Below are 27,349 nucleotides of genomic sequence, written 5' to 3' on the forward strand. Positions count from 1 at the left end.
ACCATTGTTCAGAAAGAAGAATAATGCTTGGACTTCAATCACGCCTAACAGCATAATCTATGATTAAGACTTTGTTTGTTTCACGGAAAATAATTAGTTTGGGAAAATGATTTTGTATTGGTGTGGGTCTTTGGCACACAGGCTTGAGTTCTTGTTTATGAAATGTTCATTCTTATAAAAATATTTAAAAATTTGAATATTTAATTATTTTTCTTTTTCTTTTTATTGGCTTCATTTTGGCCAATTGTGGGCCATGGCAACAATCATCGATTGGCCATAAGCTAGCTTGAGCCTCACCAGAGGTCAACGAGACTCGAGCTCGAGCTCGCCAATTCTAGCAAGCTCAAGTCTTGAGCTTGCTAGACTTTCGTGAATTCATGCCTCAATGACCTCTAGCAAGTCTCTAGCTCATCGAAATCTAGTAAGCTTGAGCCTCGTCGATCGTCGCCATGGCTAATGACTAGCTTAGGAAGAAGGGAAAACATAATAAAGAAAGAAAAGAAATAAATTCAAAATATTATTTAAAATATTGAATTTATTAGTAATTTTCCTTAGAAAACCAAATTAGATTTTATATACCAAATGATTAATAATATTTTCTAGTTCATTTTCAGGTTTTAACTCTCATCATAAAATGTTATCATTTTCTTGGAAAATGACTTTTGGAAAAGATTTTCTAGAAATGTTATATTTTCTGTGAAACAAATAGAGCATAAATATATTAATGATTTCTCATAAAAAACATAACAATGTAGAAAGATTTAATGTTAAGGTTATGTTTGTTTCATGGAAAATATTTTCTAGGAAACATTTTCCTCATTTTCCATCATTTGATTTGCTTAGGAAAATGAGCCAATGGTAAATGTTTTCTTAGTCAACAAAAAACCTATACTAAAATTTAGGAAAATGATTTCCTCCTTAAAAGGTTGAAGTATTCTGCAAATTCCTTACTCATGTATTTACCACTATTATCAAACTTCATAGCTTTGATTGGATGAATTATCTCTTTTTCTACCATGGTCTTCCACATTTCGAACATCCTGAATACTTATGAATTTTCTTTGAGAGTATAGACCCAAGTCTTCCTTGTTGCATCATCAAGGAAGATGACGAAATATTTCTTACCACCATAAGAGAGTTGTTGTGTTTGCCCCACTCATCAATATGAACTCTAACTTTCGACCTTTATTTTGTTACCCATTCAATTGAAAACTGACTACTATTTTTTTTTTAATAAATGCAATTCTCATAGAAATCCAACTCAACTTTTGGCAAACCTAGAAGTAATTTCCTTGAATGTAATTGCTTTACACACTTCATCAAGATGTCCCAAACGATAATGCCAAAAAGTAGACAAATTACCTATAGTCAATATACTTGCAACCATATCACTAATATTGTCTCCTCGGAGAAGGTAAAGTATACTCGTATGATTTCCTTTGCTACGACTCTTGTCTTTAAGGTTATCTCCCACTCTTCACATCCAAAGGTTGCTACCATACCTCCTTGGTCAAGTTTCCTATTTAAGATGCTATTTTTCTTTAATTTTGGAATATGCCTGGTTTCATGCAAAACTAGACATTCCCTACCTGAGATGTTCACAATTGCATATCATTTTCCAACAATTCAACACATATAGCCATTTCCCATAACCACTTACCTGAAATCTCCATTGGCATAATTAGCAAATAAATCTCTTTGTGAGGTGCAACGAAAAGAAGCACTGGAATTAATAAACCACTTATCTATTGTCAAGTTAAACTTTGCAGACAGGCATAATTTCTTTAGCAAAGGTTCATCGCCAACCACATTAGCTCATTGATTCTCATCATATTACTTCTTTTTCTAGGCTTCACACTGAAACCTTCGGTATCGAGTCTAGTGACAAAATCAATACTCATCTTTTGCAACTTGTCTCTTTCCCATTGATTATGACTTACTATGTCCGCTGAATTTTCCTCCACTTTTATTCTATGGTTCTCTATTGCTAGTGCCTTTGACGATGTAGATGTCGAAAAATTATCTCCACCTAGGGCTTTTTTTCACATCTCTTCATCCATCCAAAATCAAATCATCCTTCATGGTGGTTGAAATTCCTTGCAATGTCGTATTGTAACTTTTTGGAAGGGAACATAAAAATAATAAAGTTTGAAACTTCATATCCAGATTTATGCTTGTGGATTCCAACTGACTCGTGACCTATGTGAAACTATCAATATGTTTTGCCACAAATAACTTCATATTAACCAATTTCTTCAACAAAAATACCTGATTTGATGTGGACGGTTTCTCATAAATATTTATTAGAATATCCATGGCTTCTTTTGTAGTTTTTGCTTTCACAATTTTGTATCTTGTCCATTTCATCAGCCCTAGACGAATTGCACCTAATTCTTTTTGTCAAGAATTTTCCACCCCAATTTTGCTACTAGATCTACCTCCGTGATCTTGGGTTTCCAACCTTGAAGTGGTGCATAGAGATCTTTTTGATAAAAATAATTCTCAATTTGGAGTTTCCACCATCTAAAATCCTGCCCATTGATATTGTCGATTCTAATTTTATCTTTTGTCATGTTGTTTGCTTTCAATCGAACATTATCGAAAAACCCTCTACGCTCTCAATTAGCCAACCTAGGCTTTGATACTAGTTGCTAGGAAATAGCACGCCAATTCTAGAAAAACAACGCTTGTAAACAATTTGCCCAAGTAGAATATAATAATAAAGAAAAAAATCGAAAGAACACATTAGAAAATTTGTTATTGAAGTTCATTCAAATCTGACTATGTCTTTGCATAGAGGTACTCTACGAATCCATTGGACATTGAAGAAAGATGATATACAGCTATGATATTTTCTCGAGATAACGGCACAAAAAGGTTGACTCATAAAAAAAAAAAAACTCACTTTTTCTTCTCTCATTTTATTCTCTCTATTTTCCTTTTCAACCACTTGACTACTAACGTTTAACTATTATTGATATAAAGGTGTAACTTTTAACTTAAAATCGAAATTAATGGAAAAGACAAAAAAGCCCCTAAAAAGATTTGGCTTTATCCGCCAACAAATGTTCCATTTTATTGATCAATCTCATGCTCAAGTATCTAGCCATAATCACGTACAATGCCTGTAAAAGGTCACCAAGATTCCCTCATTGGTTAGGTCTCCTCCTATTATCAGCTAGTGGCTATACCCACAAGATATTTTAAACTAGTATGTGCATACTCACACACCTCTCAAGGAGTTTACAGAGACACTAAGTATATTCCATCAACCTCAATATCTAGAAATCCACAATTAAAATAAAAAAAATCATCTTACAATTTAGGTTTAATAACCAAATCACAACTTTTCACCATCACAATTCGAATATTGATGGTCAAGTCCATTGATTAATCTCTATCAAATCACATTTTATATATCACAATACATTTCGCAAACTACTTCAAACTTGATTTCATAAACTAGTTGACAAATTAGTAAGTAACCTTTCATAAACCATATTTAAAATCAATGAGTTCTCATAAGTCTTTCCCAAAAGACTTTGCAAACCCATTTGCAAGCAATCAGCTTAGATTGTAATCAAAAGATAACATTTTTCACATCTAATATACGAATGGTAGTAAATGCTTGATCCAATTTATGCAAGGAATATATTCGTTCTTAACTTATAACATAGCCAATTTATTTTATTTTTTGAAGCATGAATTTATAAACTCATAGAAGAAATAAGATCACTCACCTAAAAAAAACCGAAAACCAACCTATGGCGGTTACTTAAAACGTTGCACTTGCATTCCTATCAATTAATTGAAAAACGATATTCAAAACTGAGTAACACAATATTAACAAACAACTCGACTAAACTACGTTTAATTGTAGATAAATGACTTCTATGTGTTCATGAGTAACCTCGTTCAAAGCACACATTCATCATTTTCCTTACGTGTATCATCCGTTATGCAAAACTCGCACGCGAACTTCAAAATTTTGTTTCAATCAAACCGTGCTTCATAATCGAATTTCTTCAAACCCCAAAGCTTCACAATGCCTTTATCAATCATTTGCACATAAATTTAAGCTTAAGAGCTCCTCAATCGTCCATCAGAATCCACATAAGTCCGAACTCGTGCCCTAAATCAGAAATTGACTCCAATTAGATGAATGATCAACTTGAATACTCATCAGGTGTTGCGACACGTAGTTGATTCAGCTAATCGTGGAGTCCTGATCGGCCAGGCACTAAAGTTTTCTCTCTTTTCTCTCTTTCCGCTTCTTCTTCTTCCCAGGATGAGCTCCCTCTAAGTTTCCTTCGTTGTTCGCCAGAGACGTCTCACTTAATCTGATGCGGCTTACAACGGTGATGATGCGGCTCACAACCAAATTAATAATGTTGTCGATCGGCTGCGGTTGTTTATGGACAAGTTTAATGTCAATGTCTATTCAGATTCCACAACTGGTGCACGAGTTAAGAAGGGTCTTCATTGTAATGTTATTTTAAAGAGTCTGTTTGTATTTCTATGTCTTGACTATTGTCTAGTTAATGTTTTGTAAATTCCTAGGATTTATCTCATTGGGATTATAAATATATTTATTAGCCATTTAATTGTAATAGTCATATAACAAGCCTATATAAAAGCAAGTATTGCAATCGTTTCTGATAAGGTGAAATAAATAAAAAAGCCTACATGTCTCCTTCGCTTCCTTGACTTGTGTAAGTTGTGAGTAGTTCACCTTCAAATTATCCCATCAAGCAATGCCGTCACGGGCAGCGGTGACTCAAACAGCAGCTAGCACAGGATTTACGACAACAATCGCAACAGTAATGATGAACTAGTGATCACTGAGATAAACACGGTTGACGGATGGAAACGAGAGGTCATCTTTAGTTACTCATTGTGCCTCCTCTTTGTTCGAATGCGTCACTGCCTCTAGCAATTGGTGTAGCCATCTGACCTGGGAGAGAGTAAATCACGTCGTGTACCTGTATATTCAAATGAATCCTCCTTTTTCTCTCCTCTCTTTTTCTCCCGAAATTCCCCCCTCTAAATCTCGCCTTCAGTCTCCTTTTAACAGAAAAACAAAAGGGAGGAAGAGCTCCCTGAAGTCCATCCCGAAGTGCGCGTTCGTCTTCTTCCATCACGTTCTGTCCATGCTTAGCTAAACGTGTTCTTGCCTTCTTCTAGCTTGCTGCTGTTTCTTCCTCTCCCTTCGGCCGTGAATGTTGACCCGCTCTTCCCAAAATTTCTGATTCGTAGCTGAACAAATATTCCCTCTGAACCTTGCTTTCTTCTTGTCTGTTACATGTTTCTTTGCTGTTCTTTTTTTTTGTCTCCACATGCGCACACACCCTTTTCTATCTCCCCTCTATCGCGTGCTTCCTTGTCCGTTCATTCGCTCACCTCCTCAAGAAAAACGCTTCTTCATTTGATACCTACTCAGCCTACGCTTATCATGATACCTGCGCGTAAATATGCTCTTGCGTCTCATAAATTACGCTTCATTTCCTCATGTCTCCTTTTAGCCTTTCTTTGACCACCGAATTCAGAAATTCAAGCTTGCTTAGGCTGATCAGTGACACCTTCAAAGTAAATTAAATTGTATGTGTAAATGATTTATTTAAAATCCCAAAGTTGCGATTGGTATAGGTTGGGGAGAGTTCGCGCTAGGGGACGTTACCATTTCTTTACGCTCTGTTTGTTTCCTAGAAAATATCATTCTTGAAAAAGATTTCTCATTTTTCTAGTAGTTGGTTCGCTTAGGAAAATGAGTTAATGGAAAATGCTTTCCAATTAAAGAGAAAATATTTTCCTACCCGAGTTTAAATCATGAAAGATGATTCTCTTTGAAAAATCAGAAAACATATTATAAAATATGACTACGTATTGCAGCTTGAACTTGAAACTACGCTTGGGCATGGAAACCCAATGTTGGTTTTTAGGTCTTCAGTGGCTGGGCCTCGGACCTTGGTGCTTGAGCTTGAGCTTGGCCCTAAACCCCTAGTGCCCATGCTCGATGCCCTGGCACTCAAGCCTGAGACTGTAAAGGCTATGCTTAGGTCCCCGACACTCAGGCCCAGGTCCTCGGCTCTTGAGCTTGGGTCATTAATTAATGAAAGATTTATTCTTATAAAAAATATTTAAAAATCAAATTTGTATTTAATATTTATTTTCTTTTATTATTTTCTTATTGCTTCATCCTCAGCCAGTCGCCGACCACAACAATAGCTAGCGATTGTCCGTAGATGAGCTCAAGCCTCATCTAGATTTGGGTGAGGCTCACCTCCCTACATCCAGCAAGCTAGGCAAGGCTCATCTCCCTAGATCCGACGAGCTAGGCAAGGCTCAAGTCTCACCCAAGGTTGCTAGAGGTCTGTTGACGACCAGCCACTAGATCTCCAACAGCTGAACCGCTCGACACGGTCAACAAAGAAGCACTCTGATTGCAAGCAAGGGCGTCAGAGAGGCAGATAAACATAAAAGTACATGAGTAGGAAACACCAAGCGCATCAATTCAGAGAGAGAATAGAGAGAGATCTGAGGTGTTTGTTATGCGTAGGAGTCGAGACGAGGAGATAATGAAGGTTTCAAGAACAGAGGAGAAGGCCCGGAGATAGTCGGAGGATACCGGAGATGGAGACGAGTCATCGCTGCCATTTTCTTTCTGCGGTTGCTTGTCTTCCTACTGGGTCGAAGCTTGACTGTGCTACGAAGCCTTTTTTCATTCAGGAAAATTGTAGAATTGGTCGCTATTTGATTTTGATCTTCATACCAATCACCGGCCAACCTCTGGCGACATCTGGTGAGGCTCGAGCCCCGCCAGCCTATGATGATCTTCACTGTAAGAAGAAGAAAGAAAAGAAAAATAATTTAAAAAATAATAATAATTAAAAAAAACAAAATTTTTTGATAATTTTCCTAACAAAAATCAAATCATTTTTCCATATCAAATGATGGAAAATATTTTTCAGTTAATTGTCAGATTTTAGCCAAGATGTCACAAATATTATCATTTTCTTAAAAAATATTTTTTAGAAATGCCACTTTTTTTACGAAAAACAGAACCTTAATGAGTAACCGTTTATGCCCAGCTCTTGTTTTTAATGGTTCACTTCAAAAAGGTCGCGATGTTGGTGATCTAGTGTCGCGAGCCTAGACCCGATACCGCGATAGAGGAGAACACAGATAAGTGGTGCCGGCCCATGGCGTTGGCAAAATTTAGATCTTATTCTGTTCAATAATTAAATAAAACGAACTTAGCCGCACCTTTGAGAACGGCTAGTGCTCTTCTTTTTTTCGATAGGAGGTAGGGTTAAAACGATAAAACGATGATTTGTTGCCTTGGGTCACCTTAGCCGACAACCTAAGGTGACAAAATTCAGTTTTGGCACCTTCGGGTCAGCTAATACAACAAAAGCCAATTTCGTTCCTTTATGGTATTTTTTGAGAGTATGGAAGTTTTAAAACTTTGTCATCTTTATATCATCGAGAACAATAGAACTTAAATCAATATTCTATGTCCTCCTACAATAAAATGTTTTAGCTACATATTAAGCCTTTTTTCAATTAGATTAATCTATCATTTTGTGGTTGGAGTTTCATGAAGCATATCTAGACGTAATAGTTTGCATGCATTGGTGACATCTGTGCAACATAAGGGTTATGATCATATTACAAGAGAAAAGGATCATAATTACTACTTACACATCAAGAATGCAAAGAGATCCACACAAAGAATGAGATTGTTCTCAATAGGAGGTAGACTTAAAACGATAAAACCATGATTTGTTGCCTTGGGTCACCTCAGCCGACAACCTAAGGTGACAAAATTCAGTTTTGGCATCGTAGGACAGCTAACACGATAAAAGTCAATTTCGTTCCTTTAGGGTAGTTTTTGAGAGTATACACGTTTTAAATCTTGGTCACCTTTATATCGTCGAGAACAATAGAACTTAAATAAATATTCTATGTCCTCCTACAATAAAATGTTTTAGGTACTTATTAAGCCTAATCATAACTGTGTTAATCTCATTCTTTGTGTGGATCTCTTTGCATTCTTGATGTGTAAGTAGCAATTATGATCCTTTTCTCTTGTGATATGATCATAAACCTTATGTTGCACAGATGTCATGAATGCATGTAAACTATTACGTCTAGATTCGCTTCATCAAACTCCAACCACAGAAAGACAGATTACTCTGATTGAGAAAATGTTTGAACGGGATGTATTGCATCAGAATTAATTGTTTATCACACAATCACCAGAAACTACCTAAATTTAATTCATCGATGAATGATTGAATTTGCTGTATTTTATAGTAGTTATTCTAAATGTAATAAACAATTGGTCGAGGACTGTGGTCCTCGTTAATCCAACATTCACTGCACAGCAATTCCCTTAATTTTTCTCACGGAAAAAGAAATTCCCTTCATTCTTCTCGTGCATGAGGACCGTGGCTTTCATCATAAGATATTTTAATTTAGTTCCCATAGACACCTCCGAGGGACATTGGATTACGTAAGGCACTAAATGAAAGATAAATGAGGCCCTCTCGTTTTTGCTAGTGAAAAGGAATGACATGCAAATAATATCTAATTCTAGGATCTTACATTGCCTATATGTGCACGTTTCCTATTCTCTAAAAGTATATATTTCGAGAATAGGAAAAGGCAAAGAAAGAGAGAAATGATGTAGAAGCATTGTGTTATAGAAAGAAAGAAAGTTCGAGGGATTAGCAAGGAGAGCAAACTTGCCTAATCAAACTACAATGTTATACCGACAAAACAAGAAAAAAGAAAAAAGAAAAATACAAAGTTATTGTTTAGTGATAGTAATTACGTCACGTTACAATATGAAGAAAATTTTTTACCTAAGAGGTGTGGCAATAATTGTTGAGATATACAAGTGAGTTATATTAGACAAGTCTCACATTAGAGAATTAGTATGGTGTGGTGTTGTTAATATATCCTAATTGACTCATAACTCATAGGCTTAAGTTTATGAGTGAAGGTAAGTCTAATTGAATATGTTGAAGGGCTCGGACTTGGGCTCCATCTTCACGATCTCCCTAGGTGAAGGTATTTGGTTTCTATTGCACATTCTTAATAAATGATATCAGAGGCAATGGTCAATTGACGCTCCACCCCTAATTTGTTCTGACTTAAAAAAGAAATCTCATTATCAAAGCTTGTTTCGAGTGGAAATAGCCATCACGGTTAGTTTGGCGAGAAGAGAACATGGATAGTTGGTATGGTAATGCAAGATAGAGGCCATGGGTGATGTAATCCCGAGTTAGCAATTGATGATGATTGTTGTGCATAGTTACAGGGGCATTACAATGACGTGGAGATTCAACTTTAGATAAGTTGATGTAGAAAGATACCTAAATTATAGGGAGTACACTTAACACTGAGCTCACACATGAAAGGGAGATTATTGAAATACACATGTGACTTATGTTAGAAAAATGTCACATCGGAATTGGCGTAAGCTTATGCGTGAGAGGGAGATTATTCAGATACATGTTGAGTTATATTAAAGAAGTCCCATATGTGGAGCAATTAATATAATTTTAATTGGCTTAAAACTCATTTACTTAAGATTTTGAATGAAGATGGATCCAACTAGTTATGTTTTTTTTTTGGTCGAAAAGGAAGTACTTCATTCATTCATTAGATAAGATGAGTCTTACACGACATCGATGGATAGAATTCTGAACAAAGGATTTCCGATAGAGGAAGAGGAGGATAGCTCACCCAATTTACCGGGAGTTTCCTAGCGCGATGTGATCTGGCCACCCAATCAGCCGCCCTATTTGCTTCGCGTGGACAGTAGAGGACCTGGATGGGAATACGAGACTTCATCAGTTCTCGGCATTTTGCAGTAATGGCCTTTAAGTTCCATGGGGTTCGGCCCGGCCCAGAACCATCTCCACCAAATTAAAGCTGTCGCTTTCAACCACCCATCTAACCGGTTGACTGAAGGAGTTCTGCACGTGCGACTCTTCTTTTTCCTTCAAGTACATGAACCCGTGCAGGAGAGAGAGAGCTTCGGCTTGTTGAGAGGATGAAGCCCTAGCTTCGCAGGCGAAACCCGCGACCACCAACCCATTCGAATCGCGGATGATTCCGGCGATTGAGCAGAGAAACTCGCCTGGGAGCCACGAAGCGTCGATGTTGAGTTTCAGATCTTCCCCATCCGGCGGCTTCCACCATCCGGGTTCGGCACGGGATTTTGGGTTTTCCTTTCGTTAGTTTGCCGACCGAAACTCCTTTGCTGTTCTTGAGCAAGATCCACGAGATCTGCTGGTTGCGGTGGGTTTGGCTCTGAAAATGAAGTGATTCCGGGACTTCCAGATGTTCCAGAGGACAGTCGCGATGAGTTCTTGCTCCGGTAAGCCTTTCTTTATGCTAAAAACCTCCATAAGCCACAAATCAAACCGCTTGATGTTGTTGGGATGGTGATAATGTTCAAGCGAGGGTCAGCCCGGATAGATGTTGTCCATTTGCACAGCGAAATAAATGTTCTACGGTTTCCATGTGGTTAGAACAAATAGGGCATAATGGATCAGGAAGTATTCGCCTTTTGTACAAGTTCTCCCTTGTAGGTATAGCATTTTGACACAAACTCCATAAAAAGATTCTCTGTTTTGGGGGTATAGAAATAGTCCAGATTTTTGTCCACAGAGCTCTTGGGGGGGTGAAAGAAGAAGATGCTCTGTTTATATCAGTTCTGGTAGAGGGGGATGAGGCTCGGTTATAGCCACTCTTCACCGTATAGTGGCCTGTTTTATTTCCTGTCCACACAAGACTATCATTTTCTGGGCGTGTGCTGAGGTCCATCGCCAAAATTTCATTTGCCGTAGTTTCCTCAAAAGTGTTAAGTATTAGAGGTTCCTTCCAGGTTCTCAAATCTTCATTGATCAGGTCTGATACCATAATAGGGTCATGCTGATTTGCTGGGCCACCTAACACACCCGACTGGAGCCATCGATCTTCTCTGATTTTTATAGATTTTCCATCCCCCACTTTCCACTTGACTTCTGCTGCTATGTTATCTCTACCCGTTAGAATACTTTGCCATCCCCAAGACGACCGCGAACCTTTGTTTGCCTTCCATAGATCCCCATTTGGATAGTAAATACCTTTCAAAATTCTGCTCCACAGGTCTGAAGGGGAGTTAGCTAGTCGCCATGCTTGCTTTCCAAGCATGGCCCTGTTAAAATTAATCAAGTCTTTGAATCCCAAACCACCCTCATCCTTCCTGGTTTTTAATACTTCCCATTTTTTCCAATGCAAGCCTCGTGTGCCTCACCTTTCGCCACCAAAAAGCTGCAATCCTTCGTTCTATAGCTCGACATATTGAGATAGGGAGTTTAAAAACTGACATAGCATAAGTGGGAATTGCTTGTACAACGCTTTTAATCGAACTTCTTTGCCCACTTTTGTTAGTAATTGTTCTTTCCAGCCTGCTAACTTCGAGTTAACTCGTGCCAATACCCAAGCAAACATCTCTTTTTAGTATTCCCCATTCCGTTGGAATGCCAAGGTATTTACCTTTTTTCGATAAGGGAACTCGAGTTCGGTTGCTAAGTTTCTTTTCAAGGGTGGAGGGCAATTTCGCTAAAGAAGACCCCGATTTGTTTAAATTAATGGCTTGCCCTGTTGCATAACAAAGATTGATGAAGGATATTGGCTATGTTTTGGCATTCAATAAGAGTTCCGTCAAGAAAAATATTGCATCATCTCGCAAACAATAGATGTGTTAGAGTAGGGCGTAACCCGTTGAGTGTTATCCCTTATCTACGCCTTCATTTGTGGCTTTCTTCATCATCCATGTCAGAACATTTGCTGCTAGGATAAAGAGATATGGCGAGAGGCGATCTCCTTGCCTAAGGCCTCGCGAAGGAGTAAAAAACTGAGATGGTTCCCCGTTGATAAGAACACTCAAGGACACCGTAGTAACACATTGCATAATTAGGTGTACCCACCTCTCACAAAATCCCATTTGTAGCATGCAATCTCTTAGAAAATCCCATTCAATTCTGTCATAAGCCTTTTGCATATCCAGTTTTAAGACAGCCTGAGATTTCTTCTTCTTTTTGGTGGTTCGCAGGTGATGTAAAACTTCTTGGACGATGAGGATATTATCCTGGATTTGGCGTCCTTGGACAAAGGCACCCGTTCGTGCTCGATGATTTCCGGGAGGTAACTCTTCAACTGTTGGCCAGAACTTTGGAGATGATTTTATAGCTGAAATTGCATAAACTGATCGGTCTGAACTGGCTTATATTTTCAGGGTGTTTTGTCTTTGGTATCAAGGTAATGTATGTTTTGTTAATATGGGGATCAATAGTACCTGTATGGAAAAAATTCTGCACCAACTAAAAAACATCGGCTTTGATGTCCTCCCAGGATTGATGGTAGAACAGAGACCATTAAAACCGTCGGGACACGGGGGCTTTGAGGGATCCCAATTGAAACACCGCTGTCTTAACTTCTTCCATGGTAAGAGTAGCCATTAGATGTGCATTAATGTTCGCGTTAATCGGGCATTGGCATTGAGCCGAATTGGCTGGTAATTTCGGGGGCCTGTTGATGTGAACAGTTGCCAAAAAAAAATCCCTATATGAGTTTTAATAGCTGAAATATCTCTACTCCAACTGAGGTCTTCTAGTTGCAGCATTGTGATCTTATTTCTTTTCCTTCTTTGCACAGTAGTTGCATGGAAAAACTTGCTATTTCGATCCCCCATTGTAGCCGTTGATACGAGAGCGTATGCCCCAAAATTTCTCTTCTTGGTGCCATAGTTGTTGGATCTGCTGTACCATTTGTTGTACTACCGCCGACTAGAGGGATGAGGAGGTTCATTGTTGAGTTCAATAAGTTTTTGGGTTGAGTGCCCTAAGTCGAGTTGGAGCATGTGCAAACGTAGCTTTACTCCACTTAATGAGAGCTTTTGATATTTCTGCTAGCTTTGTCGAGAATTTAGCCTGGCTCCAGGGTGTACTGTTCCATGTGTGTCTTATAATCTCTCCATACTCTGCATGGTCTGTCCAATAGGCTTCCATTCTGAAAACTCTTTTTCTTTTCTGAACTTCAGGGTGTAACACAAGGAGAAGAGGACTATGATCTGAGCCGATTGCTGGGAGAGCTTGTACTTCAGCATCATGGAAGGTAAGTCTCCATTCCATATTAGAAAGGACTCGATCTAGGCGTTTTTTAACAAGATCCTCCCCTTCCCTGTTATTTGTCCACGTGTAAGCGCACCCTTTACTTTCAATCTCCATAAAAGAGCATGCATTTAGGAAATCTCTGAATGCTGTGATTCGATAGTTATCTGCTTCTCTTTTCCCCACTTTCTCCCATACATATAATATTTCGTTGAAATCTCCCATGCAAATCCAGGGAAGAGAGTTGGTAAGCTGAAAATGCATCAAATGTTGCCATAGCTTTAACCTTTGTCGAAAATTTGTTGAGGCGTGGACAAAGGTGATTCGCATGGAATAGCCACTCACCGAGTCTATACATTGCAGGTCAATAAATTCTGAGAAGTTTCGTTGAGTTGAAGCCCCACTTCTTCTTGCCACATAATGCCTAAGCCTCTTGCAATTCCTTCCGGATTAACTGTGAATAGGTTTGAAAATTTTAGTTTCCTTTTGATTCCTTCCACCATCGATGCTTTATTTTTCGTTTCCATTAAAAAGATAAGGTTGGGCCTTTCAAGAGAAACTAGTGCTCTCAATGCATGGAATGTCAGGGGTTGCCCACCCGACAATTCCAACGATAATTTTCATTTCGTCATTGGTGGCTTATTAGGGCCAGCCACCAAGGCCCATTCTTTGCCATCCTTAACGATCTGAATTGGGGTTTCCAAAAGATCAGTATCATCAATCAATAAGGGAACTGGTTCTGCCATGCATTTTTGTTTCTTTGCCTTCTGCACTTTCATGCTCTTCTTACTGCATATGCCCATCTTCGAAAGAATGGGTTTAGTTGCCTCATAACAAATTAACTGTTTACCATGTTCAAGGTTTTTCATAGAGCTATCAGCTGGTTCTAATGTTGTCTCCTGTTCATATAAGCTCTCTGTTCTTTTCTTACTGCTTGTAGGAGCTTTGCTGGAGCCACCCTCGTCTGTGGCTACTATTTCCATAGTCTGCACTGGAGGAATATTTTCTGGTATTGTTTCCTCCACTATATACTCCTCTAGTTTGCCATAAAACGCTTCCCAATAGGGACTATGGTCACAATCTTCCGCTTTCAACCAGGGGCCAAATTTGCCTATCTTTTTCTCTGACCATTTAGATTGATGATAGGGGATGAGTTCACAGTTAGAAGCGTAATGGCCTATCCTACCGCACGAATAACAATAATGCGGCAAACGTTCGTATTTGAATTCCACCCAGAGCCATTTGGAACCAATATCCAATATGGCCCCTGACTTTAATGGAACTGTTAAGTCCAGGTCCACTCTGACCCGACCTCCTTTGTTTTGTCCATTGCCCTAGGGGTCCACCTGAACTTCTAACACTTGCCCTATTTTCTTTGCCAGGTCATGGAATACCTCTTCTGTTCGCCATCCTAGAGGAATTCCTCCAAATCTTACCCAGAAGCATTGCTGGAAAAGTCATAGTAGTGTTCCAGAATGTCAGGTACACGTTGTCTTAAAACAAGTAGATTGCTGGAATAAGACCAAGGACCAGCTTGTAGAACTCTCTCCTTTTCCTCTTCTGATTGAAACACAAAGGTAAAAAAACCTGGTTCTTTCTGGTAACAAACCACAGAGTCTGATCGCCAAGCTTTCTTCATGGTAGTCAGAAAAGCAGGAAAGTTGACGTTTGGCTTTGAAAATAGCTTCCCGTATAAAGTACGATTACATTCTGCCTTCTTTTGTGGTGAAATAGCTGTGTCAGCTTCAACTATGTCATCCTCAGACCACAAATCTCCCAAGCATTTACATAGTGCAGCTATTCGCAACTCATTTTCTTCTTTCCCTTCCATAGTTACTTGTTGCGAGGGGGAGTTACCTACAAGCTTACGGGAAAAGGCTGGAGTACAATGTGGATCCGGAAGAGTATAGATGAGAGATTGAAGGGAGCTCGTGAAAAGAAACCCAGTTGCCGCAAGTGTGGGGGTATTGAAAAGAGTAAAGGTTAGCACCATAAAAAGTATCCTACAGCCATACGTAGTTCATCCGCCCAAACAGAGTGAGGAAAGGTAAAGATCCATATGAAGAGACATTAGAACCGATTGTTTATGGCTAGAACCATAATCTGACAACACCTTCTATTTCCTCAGCATCGCAACGCCAGAGAACCAGAGAAAGAGCACCGGTTGCGACCATAAAGTTCCCCAACTACATAAATCAAACAACCAGCCAAGCATCAAGTGCAAAGCAGCAGAAATCACACCTTGTCAGAGCCCCAAACAACAAGATCTCCAGACGAAAGCCTTGAGCGGCCCCCAACATCAAGGTCACCAGATGAAGTTTATATTGAAGAAAAAGCACTGAAGACTGATCTATGGGACAGAATCAGCGCAAATCGGCACCAGATCGAGGCAGGATGGTGGATAGATGATTTTTTTTTTTTTTTTTTTTTTTGGGTTTTTTCAAAACCAGGTAAGCGAAAAAAACGAAAAAGGAGGAAAACAGCGAAGAAGGATCAAAGGTGAGTAGAGAAGGATTGGAGTTACAGACAAAACCTTAGACGATTAGGGTTTGTGGAAGAAGGAAAGCTACCCAAATGGTAGAGAAGAACTCGCAGAGACGAGAGAGGGCTCCTCTTCTGGAGAGCATTTTTTATATGTGTCGTTGATAGGTTCAGATTTGTGCTCCCTCTTGATGATCTCCCAAAGTGGAAGTATCGAACTTCTACTATATGTTTTTAACACTAATCACTAGCAATGATCAAATTAAAGAACATCTGCTAACTTATCATAGAAAATGTTAATCTTAAAATAAGAGTGTCACGCGATAGAAACGATGTATTTAGTCATATAACGAGATAGATGATATTCGGAGTTAAAACAAAAGGAGTAAGAAATCGGGCATGAACGAAACAAGAAACTGAAAGGATGTGTACCAGCGAGATACTCTTGGTCGAGGATAGCTGTCCTTATGATTCCATTGTTCACTACATGACGATTCCCTTCATTTTTCCAGTGTACGAGGACCGGAATGGTCCAACAAAAAAGACAAGCAAATAGTCCACAACTGATGTGGTCCAATAGCGAGCAGTCCATATAATGGGTGGATGGTCCCTGGACCTCGCACGCTTTGCACGTTTGACAAGTTTCAGCGATCGAAAAATTGAATATATAACCGGACGAGACATATGACAAAAGTCCGATTCGCTACCTTGCTAAATTCAATTTGAGTTTTGGCTCATGATGGCCAAAACTCAGGCTTTGGGACTCAACTATCATATTTTCAGGATGCAAGGCCATCGACCATTAATTTGATAAGCCTTATTCACCCACTAGACAGGGTTAGGAAATAGGTAGGGCCATTCCTAATAAGCCTCTTCCCAGCCCATCAAGCAAAAAACTCTCTTAAACATCCTAAACAGTCAAGAATAACCTATGGTCCTGCCACCTATCCTAAGTTATTCATTCACTGAGCAATGCTCGCGTGAAAAAAATCCGCGACAAATCCCTAATAATGGCATTTTTTGGTAAATTCATCAATATGTATATAGGAATAATACATTTAACTGCTAAAAATAGGAAAGTACAAATTTGCACATCAATATATTCTATTTAAATAATGTAGAGGTATTGAAGACTTCTTAATTACTAAATTTTTCCTATTGACAGAGCAATTTATTAAGTTTGCAATACTTCTTATGCAAGGGCCACCCTCACCCACGGTTGGCTATGGCCTACGTGGGGTCCATGACTCTTGTTGGTAACAATGAAAAAAAATAGTATAAAATAAAATAAAATAAAAATTACTTAAAATTAGTCCATATCAACATCGATCATACTACGTACAACGGCCAGGATCCATGTCAATGATTTCCGGCCTAATATGGCCAGATTGAATTTAATTAGTTATATAAACAGTGAGACCCAATACAAAGTAGATGGTTCATTCCCTTCATCAGTTGCTGCATCACCCATCATGTAGAAACAAAATATTGGCACCTTTTTATAGCTCAAATATCATTCCTTGCGAAAGACAGGCATGTAATATTCAATATTTACTTTCGAGCTATTGAGACTCGAAATTCACATTCTTAAATACTGAACTGAAGATATGCACGGTCCCTCTGATCCATTCTGTTCATAATGCTATTTAATATATGTGGACATGCAAAAAAGGTCGACTACCCTCTAATAGATAATCAGGGAAGTTTTTCACGTGCTAGATAATGCACGAAAGCATCTCTATCACGTAACTTATCATAGCAATTTAAAGAAAAAACAAAAACCCTCGACAAGTTATGTGATCACACGTTATGTTGGACGAGCTGTGATATTTATAGGGTGAACTAGCAGCCAATAGTCGGTTTATAGGGTACTCTTGGCATTCTCCATGTTTTCCATGTTTTCTTGGCAACCTTATCTATAAACAACTATTTCCTAAACCACCGGCCATGGTGGCTTTGCTAGGTAGGCTCCTGACCTTTGAAGGGAAAGGTCAGGAGTTTGACACTCCTGTAACACAAGTTGCAGGGAGGCTGACAGGTCATTAGGTGATTTACGCATTAAGTAAGTAACAGTTCCCTAATTTTATGCCAATTTCACGGGAGCCGAACATCTGAGTGCCAAAACTTAAGACAAAGGACACTTAAGATCGAAAGTTACAAAAGTACATTTAAGTGCCACTTTTTTTTTTTATTTTTATTAAAAATAGAACACTTGAATGTCGAGTCCAACGAAGGTGATTGAAAATCTTACATGGTAATTTTTTTAATAATATAACTTGCCTACGTGGCATGCTAAAGAGTTGAATCAACGATGAAGAATCAAAATGACGTTGTCTTGTTTTGTTTTTTGTTTTTATTTAATATAAATATTAATTAAATTAAAATATTTATACTTATAAAAATAAAAATGAGAGAGAGAGAGAGAGAGAGAGAGAGAAAAGAAGGTAGAAGGCTAGAGCTAAACTTTCACCGCTGCCTCCTAGCCATCATTAGGAAGAGCCGGCAAAAGTGAGGGAGGGTAGGGCTCGGCAAGCTTGGCCAACCAATGGCGAGAGCCTTGCTTGACCCTACCCTTGCTAGATTTGGGAGAGGGCCGCCACCTTTGCTGACCCTTGCCCCAGATCTAGCGAGGGCTTGTAGGTCCTTGCCATCGGTTGGCCGAGGTCACCGACCCTTGACTAACGCCCCACGACCCCAACTGACCCTCCCCCACCGTCGCTAGCCCTTCCAATGATGGTGAGGAGGCAGCAAGGGCTTGGCCATTAGTCGCCTGCAATGTTCATATTCTTCCTTTAAAATATATATAAACATATCAATACATTTAAATTTTGATATAATTAATATAAATATATCTAGCCACGTCAGCAAAATAATGTTGATTTTGCACTTGTCTAGCCATGTTAGCAATGCAAAATAGTTGTTTTGCATTTGTCTCACCAGAAAATTGCAACGTCAGTATTATGATCGGATTTTTTCACCATTGCCACTTAACTGATCTATTTTGTTCCAATTTTGACACTTAGGTATCGCTTTCATAACTTTTGGCACTTAAGTGTACCCGCCTACCAAGTTTTGGCATTCCAAGTATTCCTTTTCCACATTTCGCTCAACAGTTATTCTTGCCTAAGCTCTAGTGCTAATTTCATTTAAACTTCAAATCTAACGCCTTATTTTCATAGCCTGGTAGGTGGCAACCAATTACTCTACTGTTGACTCTTGAATTTGTGCCTAGAACTCCATTGATACTTAGCTCAAGTCTTCTTCACAAACATTGGCTATCCCCAGCTTTTATGAGCAAAACCGAGCGTTTCACCATTTTTATTTCCCTCGTGGACACGTGACAATGGGGGTAATTTTGGGTGTCAACAATGGCAAAGTGAAGAGGTAGAGTCTATAAATTGCGTGGAAGCAAGATTGCATCTCCACAAGACTTTCCATCTAGAGAACGAAAATTGTCGGTGAGAGTTCAGGGAGAAAGAGAGAGATACCATGGGAGGCGGCAGCTCAAGGCCCTGGACCGAGCTCAGCGGCGAGACCAACTGGAAGGACATGTTGGATCCTCTCGACGAGGATCTTCGGATGTACCTCATACACTACGGAGAACGAGTCCAAGCCATCGGCGACGCGTACAACGGCCAGGAGGAGTCGGCAGGCTACGGCATGCCGCTGTACCCGATGGACAAACTCTTCTCTGAAGTGGGTCTCGAGACGGACAACAACAAGTTCAGGTACGAGGTGACCCGGTATTTCTACATGCCGTCGCACGCAGTCTTTCTGGCGCAGCCAGACAGGTCTTGGGCTGGATACGTCGCGGTGAGCACCGATGAGGGGACCGAGGTGTTGGGGAGAAGAGACAGTTTGGTCTCTTGGACTGGAACGTCGAATCGCCTAGAGTCATTAGAAGGTATTCGAGATGATTTGGCCCCGGCGAACAACATTTTCAAGGGCGACACCCATACTAAGATTCACGCTGGCTTTTTAGATTTGTATACGAAAAGGGATCTTGTAAATCCGTACACAAGGCTTAGTGCCAGAGACCAGGTATGAAACTTTCACTCCTTTATAGATTGCTGTTGCTAATTTACCTCCCGAATAAGCTCCAAATTGTCTTCATCTTTTTCTTTTTTTTAATTATATATAAATCTAAAAATATGATAAGATATAGCACGTGATGTTTGGACTACTTTGTCAAATTAAAACTGGTATTGATGGACAACTTTGGTCAGGTTCTAAGGGAGGTCGGGAAGAAGTCGATCTCTACGCCGGAAAAGGCGAGACAATTAGCATAACAGTGGCTGGCCACAGCCTGGGCGCGGCTTTGGCAACGATCAACGCGCTGGACATCGTGACCAATGGCTACAACGCGCCTACCGACCACCCCGAGAATGCCTGTCTGGTGACCGCGTTCCCCTTCGCCAGCCCCAAGGTCGGGGACGAGAACTTCCGGGCAAAGTTCTCGTCGTCTGAGAAGCTCCGCGCCCTTCAAGTGACCAACGCCCTTGATATCGTTCCCTTCACCCCTCCAATCAGATATTTCCACGTCGGAGAACAGCTGCTGGTCGACTCGCGCCAGTCCACGTACTTGAAGCCTCTCTACAGCGGTTTGACTGGCGCCGTGAAAATTGGGCATATTTTGGAGACGTACCTGCATCTAATCGCGGGCACACAAGGGATCGATAGCAACAAATTCGATCTTGGCGAGCGTCGTGGGATTGCGCTGGTGAACAAGGGAATGGATGCTCTGAAGGATAAATACAAAATTCTGGCGTCTTGGTTGGTGGCCAAGAACAAGAACATGGTCCAGGATGAGGTCACTGGAGACTGGAGCTTGGCTACTCCGTACATCCCACCTCCACTAGAAGATAATTAGAACGAATAGTCCCAAATCTCAATATATATATATATATATATATATATATATATATATTACTGTGTGATTAGCTATTACCAGTAAGTTGCTGCTTTATGACTTAGCAGTACCATAATAAAGCTTCGTAATGCAAAAGTGGAGTGGTTTGATTGAGCTGTATTGGTGGTACTAAGTTAAGTGTGTTGTACTAGTGGTCCTAAGTTATGTGTCTCATCTTTTGTTTACCTTCATGTCATGAAATAAATAAGGTCTTAAATGAATAATAATGATTGATTCAGTATCATTTGTTTTCTTGCAGTAGTTTAATTGTGTAACTCTTGATTTCTTAATTTGCCCTCCTTTCTTTATTTCTAGCCTTCTACGTTGAAAAATCTTATTTGAGTTCACAACTAAACCTGTCGACACCTAGTTTTTTTCTCAAACATATATTAATGAAAGTCTCAAAAAAAAAATAGGAAAGAAAAAAAAGAAGTAAAAAATGTTTTTAAAAAATGTTTACAAAAAGAAAAAAACGCGTGGGAGAGGCCGGGTCGGGCCGAATCCGACCTCGACCCAACCCGCCCTTCCTTCCTTCCCTGCGCGGCCCAGCCCATCCTTCTTTTCCCCCCTTTTCTCCTTTTCGCGCAACCAGGCCTGGCCCAGTCTTCCCTGCCCTTCGGCCCGGCCCATCCCAGCTTGTCTTCTCCCTCCGGACGAGCTTCGCGTGCGACCTGCAGAAAAGAAAGGAGAGGACAGCAGCAATGGAGAGCAGGGGATCGCGAGGGGCAAGCGGGCGGCGTGATCCGCGGGTCGGGAGCAGTTCGGCCGGCAAGTTGGCAGCGGCAGAGGCCATGCGCGCTGGCCGGTTGCTCTCAAAAGGGGGCGACTCGCTCATTTGCGAGAGGAGAGGGTTCGCGGAGAGAGAGAGAGAACTGGAGAAACCGAGAGAGGATATGGTTTTTTGGGAGAAGGGGCGATTGAGGGAGAGCGACTGAAAGCGAGGAGTTCTCGGGTCGATTGGCGCGCCTGAGTCTTGTTCAACGACCCCGGTCGTTATCCTCGTCGTTCCGACCTGGTCACCCCTGTAACCAAACCTCTCCAGTGAGTTTCATTTTTCCGGTAAGAACCTCCCTTCTCCCGAGGATCACGCCTCGGAAACATTGTGGGGGCGGTCGGCCATTGCTTGATTCATCTCGAGCTCGCCCTCCCGCCGCCATCTGTGAGCTGGTAGGGACCCCCACGACCAAATGCTCGCTCCTCAAATCTTTTGGTGCCTCACCCTAGTTTGGCCAAGCCAAGAAACCGAGACTTGTTCTTTTTGTTAGTCCGTTTGCGTTTTGGGTTTTACAGAGCTACCGCAGACCATTTGTTTGACAAAATATTTGAACCAAGGTCGCACATATTTTCCTCCGATTTTCAGTCGCTGAAATGTGTTGTGATAGGTTTTGCTTAATGGTGATCTTTTACTAACCTCAACACATGGATTTTTTAACTCTGTGGTTCAATGTGCCTTTGTGGCCTTTGTGTGGTAAATGTTGGCATGTTCATAAGTGAGAGTAGATGATGGTCGGGTGGTGATGGAGTCTCGGTTATGTTGGAGTTTGGAGGTGTTATCACCCCTTTGATTGCCCGGAGTTCACATTCCATCTTCGGCTCCTTTTTTGTTCTGCAATAACAGGAGCAAGAAGACCGCGTGAGGCTGAGTAAAGTGGCCAATAGGAGATGGTGTTGGGCTTATTTTGGTGAAATTGAAAAGGGCGTTGCTGTAGGTTAGTGCGGGCTTTGTTTTAGAACTCATACTTTGGTGCGGAATGTTAAAAGAGTCATGCTGGACGATGGGTTTAATCTGGTCTATGGAGCTGACCTCCACCGAGATGAGTTTAATGAGTCTGGGTTTGCTTTGGCTTTAGTGGGTTTGGATAACTTCGGGCGTGCATAGGGGATGCACGAAGAAAAAGAAGAAGACCAAAAGGGAAAACAAAAGTAAGAGGAAAAGAAAAGAAAAAAGAAATAAAAAGGGGTAATGAAAAGAATTGAAAAAAGACAAAAGGGAAGAAAGGACGGCAGATGGGGACGTTGGGTGGAGAAGTAGGGAGTGCAGTGAATTGGCTAAAACAGGGAAAGGACAAAAAGACAAAAAAGAAAGAAAAAAAACTAAAAAACTAAAAAAATTTCGTTTTTATCTGATTGGGTCGGGTTAGTGAGTCGGATCGGGTTTATCCGGTCTGAACGCTTTGTCCTGAATATTAGGGAAACTCAAAGGATCATACTGCTTTTTATAGACAAGCTGGTTGGCACGCTTCAGTCTTATGAAGTGGAGCAAATCAACGAGGAAGAAGATCCTAAAAGTAGGAAATCAATTGCTTTAAAATCTAACGATGATTCTGATGTTACTGATTCTGAAGATGATATGGACGATGAAGAGTTAGCACTCATGATAATGAGGTTTAGGAAATTGAACAAAAATGGAATAAGATTCAATTGGAAGAAGTAGAGCACTCAAAAATTTCAAAACAAATCAACTAAGGATGATGAAGCCAACAAAAATGTAATATGTTTTGAATGCAAGAAAAATGGATACATCAGACTCAACTGTCCTTTGTTGAAAAAAGAAGAAGGGAAGAGCTGAGAAAAATAGAAAGGCACTCAAAGCAGACACATAGAGTGATACTGAATGCAAAGAAAGTGATGAAGGTTATGCCAATATTTGTCTAATAGTAAAATCAGAATCAGGCTCAGAATCTGAGATAAATTCAGACTTACACTCAAATAGCGAAATCAAGGTAAGCAATTTAAAAATTCCTACTAAAGTCTCGAAATATATTGATGAACTTTGTCTTAGTTTCAAAACCTCTCTTAAAAGGATTCCGAGCTAAAAGGAAAATTCTACACTTAAGCAATAGGAAAATTCTTGGAAAGAAAAGTTCGAAAATTTACATAAAATTTTTGTTGTTTTAAAAGAAAACGCAGACTCTCTTTCAAAAGAAAATACAATTTTAAAAAGGGACATTTCAAATATCTCAAAAAGGTTTTCAATAGGATCCGAAATGTTATAAAAGATTCTTTCAGTACAAAGACCTTATTTCAACAAACCAGGCTTTGAAATGACTTTAGAAACTATTCCTCGAATTGATTTTCCAAAAGTAAATAAAAGAATCAAACAAAGACCTACAAAAACTTTTACGAAACCATTTTTAAAAAGTCTTTGTAAAACCTGTTGGCTAAAGTATTCTCAAATGTTCAAAATGCAACGGTTTACAATATTTTAAGAAAGAATGCCATATGGTTTAAAGACCTGTTAAAAAGGAATGGACAAAGACTGTATATTGCACTAACTCTCCTGGACCCAAGAAAATATGGGTACCAAAGAAAGTTTGAGTTCCATCTTTAATTGCAGGTCATTATAAAAAAAAAAAAAAAGTTAAATGGTATTTGGATAGTGGTTTTTTTTGAAGCACATGATTGGAGATTCAAGTTGTTTTATAAAACTTATGCAAATAAATGGTGGAAAAGTCTCTTTTGGTGAAAACATCAAATGAAGTATTGTTAGGCGAGAACTATAAAGATTAGAAGTCTCACAATCAATAATGTCTTCTTGGTGAAATGATTAAATTACAATCTACTCAGCATTAGCCAATTGTGTGACATTGGATTCAAGATTAATTTCCAAGAAGGAATATGTTTGGGAACTAGTAAAGATCTTTCTCAATCTTTTACTGGATGAAGACATTGGAACATTTATCTTATGGATATAAAACCAGAAAGATCTCAATGTCTAATATCAATTCAAGATTAAGCGAATTGATGGCATCGAAAGCTTGGCCATGTTGACATAAAACAAATTGCCAAGATCTCATCTAAGAAGCTTGTTTGTGGACTACTGAACCTGAAATATAAAAAATCTGACTTATGCACACCATGTGTGTTCGAAAAACAGGTTAGAAGTTTTTTCAAACCAATAAATCAGGTTTCTACTAATCGTATTTTGCAGCTTCTGCATATGGATTTATTTGGACCAACCAGAACTCAAAGCATTGGTGGAAAGAGATATTGCCTAGTAATTATGAATGATTACTTTCAATTTACTTAGGTTTACTTTCTAGCAAGTAAGTTTGAAATATTTTCTGACTTTTCAAAGTTTGCCAAGAAAGTTCAGAATTAGAAAGGATATGTTATTTTAAGCATACGGATAGACTATGGAGGTGAGTTTGAAAATCAAGACTTTGCCAGATTTTGTGATAAATCTGGTTTTCAGCATATTTTCTCCTCCCCATACACTCTAGAACAGAATGGAGTTGTGGAAAGAAAGAATAGATCTTTGCAAGAAATGACAAGAACTCTTTTAATGAAAGTAATATTTCTTCTCTTTTTTGAGCTGAAGTAGTTTCTACAGCCTGTTATATTATTAACAGAATATTCTTAAGGTCTATTATGGAGAAAACTCCTTATGAGTTATTCAAAGGAAAGAAGCCAATTGTTTCTTATTTTCATGTGTTTGGTTGCAAATGTTTTGTCTTGAAAAATACAAATGATCAAATTGGTAAGTTTGAAGAGAAATCAGACGAAGGAATTTTCCTTGGCTACTCAACTTCAAGCAAAGCCTATAGGGTATTCAAAAAGAAGACTCAGTCTGTGGAAGAATCTATGAACGTCAAATTCCAAGACTCTTTGCAGAATCAATTGATTCAGACTCAACTTGAAGATTCCGAAATTGCTCCAGACTTTACAAAGTCTACCTCCCCTAAAGTGGGTCAGACTTCTGAAGAACAACAACGAACGGAAGTTGAAGAATCAACTAAAGTAGAAGATCAGCAAACTGTCAGACCGACCAGTAATTGGAAGCACAAGTCTAGTCATTCAAAAGAACTCAGCATTGGTGACATTGATGAATGGATTCGCACCAGATCCAAAAAGCAAGAAGAGTCTAGCGCCATGGCACTTATTTCTGAAATAGAACCCAAAAGCATAGAAGAAGTTTTAGCTGACAAAAGCCGGATTGAAGCTATGTAAGAAGAATCGAGACAATTCAGCATTAATGATGTTTGGGAACTAACTCCTAAACCAAAATGTAAATTTATTATTAGAGCTAAATGGGTTTTTAGGAATAAGATGGACGAAAAAAGGAAATGTGGTTAGAAACAAAGCAAGACTCGTGGCCAAAGGATATACGCAAGAAGAAGGGATAGACTATGATGAGATCTATGTACCAATAGCAAGGTTAGAAGCAAATAGATTATTGCTTGCTTTTGCTTGTTATAAAAATTTTAGGTTATTCCAAATGGACGTCAAAAGTGCATTCCTAAATGGATTTATCCAAGAAGAAGTCTATGTGGAACAACCTCTTGGATTTGAAGATCCAAAGAGACCAGACTCGGTTTTCAAACTGAAAAAAGCTCTATATGGATTAAAGCAAGCACCTCGAATATGGTACAACAAAGTTAAGTAACTTTTTAATTCAAAATGGTTTTGTTAGAGGAAAAGTGGATATTACCTTGTTTATTAAAAGACAAGGTAAAAACTTTTTATTTGTTCAAATCTATGTTGATGATATCATATTTGGATCAGCTAACGAAAATCTGTGCAAGAAGTTTTCTAAGTCTATGTAGGATAAATTTGAGATGAACATGATGGGTAAACTATCTTTTTTTCTCGGATTACAAGTGAAACAATTGAAGGAATGAATTTTCATTCACCAAGAAAAATATGCAAAAGATCTCGTTAAAAAGGTTCGGATTGGAGAATTGCAAAAAGACTGAGATACCAATATCAAGTTCTTCGAAGCTGGACAAAGATGAAGGAGGAAAGAAAGTTGACCAGAAACTTTACAGGAGTATTATTGGTTCACTTCTTTATCTTACTATTTATAGACCTGACATTTTGTTTAGTGTTTGCATTTGTGCTATATTTCAATCAGATCCCGAAGAATCTCATCTAAGTGCTGCAAAATGCATCATCAAATACATTGCAACTATTTCAAAGTTAGGTTTGTGGTATCCTAAAGAATGAGACTTTACTCCCCTTAGATATTCATACGCATATTTAGCGGGTTGTAGCGTTGATAGAAAGAGTACTTTCGGTACTTGTCAATTGATGGGAAACAAGACAGTATCTTGGTCCTCAAGGAAGCAAAGTAATGTAGCTTTTTCAACAGCAAAAGCAGAGTATGTGGCTCTTGGGAGTTGCTATTCTCAAATCTTATGGATAAAACAACAACTGAGAGACTTTGGAATCGAAGATTTATGCACCGAGATCAAATGTGACAACACCAGCACACCTAATCTCACAAAAAATCCAATTCTTCACTCAAGGGCAAAGCATATAGAGATTCGACATCACTTTATTAGAGAACATGTTCAAAATAGAAAAGTTATGATTCAGTTCAATGATTCAAAGAATTAACTGGCAGACATATTTATAAAGCCACTGAAGAAAAACCTATTTGAGTCCATTCGCACCAGATTGAATATCACATCTCTTATCCAATAAAGTCCGAAGGTGCTCGAGACTTAGAGGTAAAGTTTGAAGGTGTTCGAGACTTAGAAGACCAAAAGTTACGACTGTAAATTATTTCGGTTCTAGCAATTTAATTTTTGATTAAAGGCTTGAAAAGGTTCAGTTACTTTTTAATTGCAAATTTATTGAAATTACCTTTCCAAGTTTTTGAATTTATAGCAGTTATTCATTTTCAAAAATGTAGTTATTCATTTTAAAATGCAGTTATTCATTTTCAAAAAGGCAGCTATTCATTTTTGAAAAGGCATTTTTATGACGATTCGTTTACCTCGCTTCATTTGCTTTATATACTGTTCAATTTCGTCTTCTCCGTTTTCACTCCCAAACCTTAAAATAC

At 39.1% G+C, this 27,349-nt stretch overlaps 1 protein-coding gene and 3 long non-coding RNA genes across 8 annotated transcripts; all 4 read left to right on the forward strand.

The window, feature by feature from the left end:
* Window positions 1-9,704: 9,704 nt before the first annotated feature.
* On the forward strand, window positions 9,705-12,179 carry LOC120293243. The gene is made up of 3 exons (XR_005550986.1): window positions 9,705-10,216; window positions 10,289-10,390; window positions 12,113-12,179. It is a non-coding gene; the product is annotated as an uncharacterized LOC120293243 (long non-coding RNA).
* Window positions 12,180-12,428: 249 nt separating this feature from the next.
* Window positions 12,429-13,588, forward strand: LOC120293242. The gene is made up of 3 exons (XR_005550985.1): window positions 12,429-12,504; window positions 13,100-13,173; window positions 13,533-13,588. It is a non-coding gene; the product is annotated as an uncharacterized LOC120293242 (long non-coding RNA).
* A 5-nt stretch (window positions 13,589-13,593) lies between these two features.
* On the forward strand, window positions 13,594-15,804 carry LOC120293241. Of its 5 annotated transcripts, XR_005550984.1 has the most exons (5): window positions 13,594-13,633; window positions 14,110-14,178; window positions 14,316-14,651; window positions 15,003-15,216; window positions 15,298-15,804. It is a non-coding gene; the product is annotated as an uncharacterized LOC120293241 (long non-coding RNA). The 5 variants fall into 5 exon arrangements; XR_005550982.1 differs by having other exon boundaries at window positions 14,110-14,651; XR_005550983.1 differs by lacking the exon at window positions 13,594-13,633 and having other exon boundaries at window positions 13,773-14,178; window positions 14,305-14,651.
* Window positions 15,805-19,022: 3,218 nt separating this feature from the next.
* On the forward strand, window positions 19,023-20,555 carry LOC104446888 (phospholipase A1-IIgamma-like). Its single transcript, XM_039312256.1, has 2 exons — window positions 19,023-19,691; window positions 19,877-20,555. Exons 1-2 carry the CDS (start codon window positions 19,140-19,142, stop codon window positions 19,937-19,939), a joined length of 615 nt encoding a protein of 204 aa, XP_039168190.1. The 5' UTR covers window positions 19,023-19,139; the 3' UTR covers window positions 19,940-20,555.
* Window positions 20,556-27,349: the final 6,794 nt, after the last annotated feature.

Source organism: Eucalyptus grandis, chromosome 5 (assembly GCF_016545825.1).
Source record: "Eucalyptus grandis isolate ANBG69807.140 chromosome 5, ASM1654582v1, whole genome shotgun sequence".
NCBI classification, from domain to species: domain Eukaryota; kingdom Viridiplantae; phylum Streptophyta; class Magnoliopsida; order Myrtales; family Myrtaceae; genus Eucalyptus; species Eucalyptus grandis.

Excerpts from the sequence above, each read along its gene's own strand:
- LOC104446888 (XM_039312256.1), top strand. The coding sequence starts at position 19,140 with ATGGGAGGCGGCAGCTCAAGGCCCTGGACCGAGCTCAGCGGCGAGACC. Across the intron at positions 19,692-19,876 it reads GGCTTAGTGCCAGAGACCAG|GTTCTAAGGGAGGTCGGGAA; the intron begins GTATGAAACTTT and ends AACTTTGGTCAG.